This window comes from Salvelinus fontinalis, chromosome 14, assembly GCF_029448725.1.
Source record: "Salvelinus fontinalis isolate EN_2023a chromosome 14, ASM2944872v1, whole genome shotgun sequence".
Taxonomy (NCBI): domain Eukaryota; kingdom Metazoa; phylum Chordata; class Actinopteri; order Salmoniformes; family Salmonidae; genus Salvelinus; species Salvelinus fontinalis.
The window spans coordinates 24503195-24509122 of record NC_074678.1 but is presented as its reverse complement, the minus strand read 5'-3'; the positions used below and the strand labels follow the sequence as shown (position 1 = coordinate 24509122).

The 5928-nt window shown below is 42.3% G+C and overlaps 1 protein-coding gene across 2 annotated transcripts; it reads left to right on the top strand.

The window, feature by feature from the left end:
* The first annotated feature begins 2241 nt into the window (after positions 1-2241).
* LOC129869664 (palladin-like) lies at positions 2242-5485 on the top strand. 2 transcript variants are annotated; one of them, XM_055944290.1, is made up of 3 exons: positions 2242-2491; positions 3083-3187; positions 3990-5485. In XM_055944290.1, the coding sequence occupies exon 3, from the start codon at positions 3991-3993 to the stop codon at positions 5359-5361; it is 1371 nt and encodes a 456-aa protein (XP_055800265.1). In that variant the 5' UTR covers positions 2242-2491; positions 3083-3187; position 3990; the 3' UTR covers positions 5362-5485. The 2 variants fall into 2 exon arrangements, with proteins under 2 accessions (XP_055800265.1, XP_055800266.1); XM_055944291.1 differs by lacking the exon at positions 3083-3187.
* Positions 5486-5928: the final 443 nt, after the last annotated feature.

The following is a 5928-nucleotide window of genomic DNA, read 5'->3' as shown; positions in this document are numbered from 1 at the left end:
AAGGGTCTATACTAATAACACTGAAGAGTCTATAATAATAACACTGAAGGGTCTATACTAATAACACTGAAGAGTCTATAATAATAACACTGAAGAGGCTATAATAATAACACTGAAGAGGCTATAATAATAACACTGAAGAGTCTATACTAATAACACTGAAGAGTCTATACTAATAACACTGAAGAGTCTATACTAATAACACTGAAGAGTCTATAATAATAACACTGAAGAGTCTATAATAATAACACTGAAGGGTCTATACTAATAACACTGAAGAGTCTACACTAATAACACTGAAGGGTCTATAATAATAACACTGAAGAGTCTATAATAATAACACTGAAGAGGCTATAATAATAACACTGAAGAGTCTATAATAATAACACTGAAGGGTCTATACTAATAACACTGAAGAGGCTATAATAATAACACTGAAGAGTCTATAATAATAACACTGAATAGGCTATAATAATAACACTGAAGAGTCTATACTAATAACACTGAAGAGGCTATAATAATAACACTGAAGAGTCTACACTAATAACACTGAATAGGCTATAATAATAACACTGAAGGGTCTATACTAATAACACTGAAGAGTCTATAATAATAACACTGAAGAGGCTATAATAATAACACTGAAGGGTCTATACTAATAACACTGAAGAGTCTATAATAATAACACTGAAGGGTCTATACTAATAACACTGAAGAGTCTATAATAATAACACTGAAGGGTCTATACTAATAACACTGAAGAGTCTATAATAATAACACTGAAGAGGCTATAATAATAACACTGAAGAGGCTATAATAATAACACTGAAGAGTCTATACTACTAACACTGAAGAGTCTATACTAATAACACTGAAGAGTCTATACTAATAACACTGAAGAGTCTATAATAATAACACTGAAGAGTCTATAATAATAACACTGAAGGGTCTATACTAATAACACTGAAGAGGCTATAATAATAACACTGAAGAGTCTATAATAATAACACTGAATAGGCTATAATAATAACACTGAAGAGTCTATACTAATAACACTGAAGAGTCTATACTAATAACACTGAAGAGTCTATACTAATAACTCTGAAGAGTCTATAATAATAACACTGAAGAGGCTATAATAATAACACTGAAGAGGCTATAATAATAACACTGAAGAGTCTATAATAATAACACTGAAGAGGCTATAATAATAACACGGAGAGTCTATACTAATAACTCTGAAGAGTCTATAATAATAACACTGAAGAGTCTATACTAATAACTCTGAAGAGTCTATAATAATAACACTGAAGAGTCTATACTAATAACTCTGAGGAGTCTATAATAATAACACTGAAGAGTCTATAATAATAACACTGACGGGTCTATACTAATAACACTGAAGAGTCTATAATAATAACACTGAAGAGGCTATAATAATAACACTGAAGAGGCTATAATAATAACTCTGAAGAGTCTATAATAATAACACTGAAGAGGCTATAATAATAACACTGAAGAGGCTATAATAATAACACTGAAGAGTCTATACTAATAGCACTGAAGAGTCTATACTAATAACACTGAAGAGTCTCTACTACTAACACTGAAGAGTCTCTACTAATAACACTGAAGAGTCTAGTATACTAATAACACTGAAGAGTCTAGTATACTAATAACAGCTTGTTCAGAGGCTCAGAGGCAGGACCCGGGTCGAGGAGTGATCTCAACTGGCCACAGTAGAGCAGAGTTACAGTTCAGAGAGAAGGGTGATGTCAAGCTTTGATCCAAGATCAGCATCAGTTCCTAATGCAGCCTGTGACTGAGAGAGCCTGAACTTCCTCCTCCACCATATTTATCCCACTGGGCACATACTGGTTGAATCAACATTGTATCCAAGTCATTTCAATTAAATTACATTGAACCAATGTGGAATAGACATTGAATTGACACCTGTGCCCATTGGGAGGGTACTGACAGATGCATGTATTCTGTAGGTAGCAGAGTACACACATTTTTCATGTATTTATTGTCATCAGTAGAAAACATTGCACCCCTGTCATTTTCTCAAATACCCCACACCTCTCTCTCTCTCTCTCTCTCTCTCTCTCTCTCTCTCTCTCTCTCTCTCTCTCTCTCTCTCTCTCTCTCTCTCTCTCTCTCTCTCTCTCTCTCTTTCTCTCTCTCACTCTCTCTCTCACTCTCTCTTCTTCTCTCTCTCACCAGCATTCTGGCTGTGAAATCTGAGCCCGGGGCCAAATATAGCCAGACACAGTGAGCGGTCAGATGCTGGGACAGATGGGACAGCAGGCCACACTGGAGGAACCACTCAAGTAGACCTCGACCTGCTCACAGTGCCCGCACTCACTGCCTGACCAAAAAAGCTACTCTGCTGGGAAAATACGTTTCTGTCTATTCTCACAGACATTTAATCTTAACAGCAAACTGGAACTACTAGACTGGGACAATACCTTTGGACAAAGACTTGAAGGTAAGGCTGTACTTTTTCTTTTCTTGTTGACATTATTAGTGGAATGTCCTGGAGGCGCTGTTGTTTCCTTTGTTTTATATTGAAATGCTACTTACAGCCTATCAGCAATCAAGAGATCCTTCGAATTGTGGATATTAGAAAAACACTTAGAAAAATCTGTTGATATCAATTTACTGTCAGTGTATGTGAGGATATTCACTTTTGCATTTGAGATCAGGTTAGTGTCAGGGCTGCAGAAAATATATATTTTCACAAGATATTAAAGATATATTAAAGTACAGTACAATGGATGTACTAAGTACATAGTTATTGAACAGTGGTTGCAGAAATTACGTACTCTGTTCTATTCTGTAATTGACGGCATTGGTGACAATGACCATTGACAGTGGTCATTGACCTTTTGTCAATTAGTTTTAATATTTTTTAATATTCTCCATTCATATTTCATCAATGTTGTATAGTTAATGCATTTTTTCACATGGGAAATAACAGCCTCTGAAGAGAATATTATCCCTTGTGCCTGACTGTGTATACATATGTGTGTATGCATGTGTGTGTCTTGTGTGAGCTCATGTATGTGTTATACTGCAGTGTGTTTAAAGGGCCCTTATTGAGGGTGGGATTGTGCTGCTGCTGTGAAACATAGCCCAAAGGGATTCAAAATAACAACACCTGGTCTCCTGGACGCCATAGAAGGTAGAATGTCACACTCGTATATGTACAGTATACCATACTAACACACAAACACACTCACTTCTATACAGAGTGACTATTGCAAGTACGGTTTCATTCACACGCTCCATCCTCTACATTATAATCATGGAGCTCACATGTACAGTAGCCTACTGTACACACCTATGTTCCCAAGCACATTCTACATATGCATATAGATGCTTCTACTTTCATCTGATGTGTGTTCCAGACCACCTGTTTAGGAAGTGACAGAGCTATGCTTGAGCTATTGACCACTGTCAGTGGAGAGTTTCATAAATGTGTGGTATGACCAAAACAAACACAATCCCGCTGTGAAGGTGCGCACACGTGGGTGTGTGTGTTTGTGTTGCTGCCGCTGTAGTTTATCTAGTCTTTTGCAGTGTATGGACAGTACAACTCTAATTATCATGGTTAAAACTTTAATTATTTTATACTTGTAGTGGATTGTTGCAGAGACAGATAAAGAGGGAAAGAGAGAGAGAAGAATAAGGAAGCGAGAGGAGAGTGAGGGAAATAGATGATTAGGGAGAGGGAGGGATGGTGACAAATGCCAGTCATGCACACTTTGACCTCCCGAAAGCCTTTGTTAATACCAACCAGCTAAGCTCAAAGAATGCCAGCCTAAATCATCCTCAACTGTAGGTTGTTGAGGGAGGGTGTGTTGCTGTTCACTGTGAGGTCTGTTTTTATTTATTCAGATGACTATGTGTATGTTGTTTATAATTAGTGTCTGGCTATATCTACTGTGTTCACTGAATGTCATATTTGTGTGTGTGTGTTTCAGGATGCAGGACGGGAGCTGGAATCAGTCCCTCCCCCTCTCTCTGCTTATGAAGGATGGGGGCAGGGTTCTAGAGGGAGACGGAGGGGTGTTCTCAGAGACGTCGTCTGATGGGGATCTGTACCTGGACTCTATGGCGGATATGGACGCCGGAGTTGGGGACTTTTCAGATCTTACCGCCTTCCTCAGCCAAGACGAGATCAACCGCAGCCTGGACCTGGCTCGGGAGGCCTTCAGTGATGCAGAAGACCGGGGAGTCCCTGTCTCCCCTATTCCCAGAACCCAGGAGCCGGCTCTCTACTTCCCCTCCCCCACCCCCTTCAACACCACAAAATACCTGACCAAAAGCCCCAGCTTCCCCCACCAAACCAAAGCCCACTCCCCAGATGACAGCCACAAAGTCACCTCCAGCCAGAGTTTCCACCTCAGCAGGCCCATACAGGCCACATGCGAAGCCATGGCCTTGCCTGAGAAGTTTGTCTGCCACAAGAACATCACCCCAGTCTACAAGCAGGACAAGCCTCGACTGGTCCACGAGGGCTTGGAGCTGAATGAACGGGCTGCCTCCGCCACTGAGTTCTGTAGCCGTGCTGCCACCTTCATCGAAGAGTTGTCCTCCATCTTTAAAGGCTCCGCCCGGCCGGAGCACATAGGGGAGGAAGACTCCTCCTCTCCCGACAGCGGGTATCTGTCTCCTAAGAGCCACTGGCCGGCCCCCCAGGGCTCTGCCTCTGTCCCCCCACAGCCTCTCATCCAACAGGGGGCACTACAGCAGTGTGAGCCAGGCTTGGGTATCCAGCCAGCAAGCATGATGGGTGGAATGGGTGTGACGGGTGTCCCTCCTCTGAGTGTGACGGGGGTTCCAATTGTCTCTGATCTGATGAGTGTGAATGAGTTGATGGGGAAGCAGCAGCACAGTGGAGCCCAGTTGATGGGGAAGCAGCAGCACAGTGGAGCCCAGTTGATGGGGAAGCAGCAGCACAGTGGAGCCCAGTTGATGGGGGAGAAGCTCAGTGGAGCCCAGTTGATGGGGGAGCAGCAGCACAGTGGAGCCCAGTTGATGGGGAAGCAGCAGCACAGTGGAGCCCAGTTGATGGGGAAGCAGCAGCACAGTGGAGCCCAGTTGATGGGGAAGCAGCAGCACAGTGGAGCCCAGTTGATGGGGGAGAAGCTCAGTGGAGCCCAGTTGATAGGGAAGCAGCAGCACAGTGGAGCCCAGTTGATGGGGGAGAAGCTCAGTGGAGCACAGAGTGGAGATGGAGACCTGTCACTGCCACACTTCACCCAGAAGCTGAAGAGCCAGGAGGTGGCAGAGGGACACCCCATCCGACTGGAGTGCAGGGTGGCAGGAAACCCTCAGCCGCTGGTCAGGTAAGGAGAATGGTGCTCGGTGGAAGTCTGATTTGATTGTGATCATATTGGTGATGAGTATCAGTAGAATGAGACGGTTAACACCAGTGGTAGAACACAAGAGGTTCATTGTGTGCATTAACAGTATAGTAAATATGACTGCTGCATGTTCCTCAACGTAAACTCAAGTTTATTTATACGCTACTGTATATTTCTTTATCTTTTTATTAAGATCTCCAATGGTATGTGTTACCCATTTGATGTAGTGGGTAAAGATCAGAACTCTGTCATCATACTATATTTAATGCTATCGTTGCAAGGCAGTTGATCCTCTTGTTGGTCCTACACCAATTTCCTTCACCTCTAAGGGAAGTGGATCCCCATGATGGAGACTTTTGAAAACAATCCCTCTCAGTAAGGAAGTCAAATCATACACACTGACTCCAGTGGAGGCTGATGAGGGGAGGACGACTCATAATAATGGATGGAACGAAGCTAATGAAATGGCATCAAACCATGTTTGATGTATTTGATACCATTCCACTGATTCCTCTCCAGCCATTACCACGAGCCCTTCTTCCCTAATTAAGTT

Coding starts and splice junctions, on each gene's coding strand:
- LOC129869664 (XM_055944291.1), top strand. CDS start 3,991: ATGCAGGACGGGAGCTGGAATCAGTCCCTCCCCCTCTCTCTGCTTATG.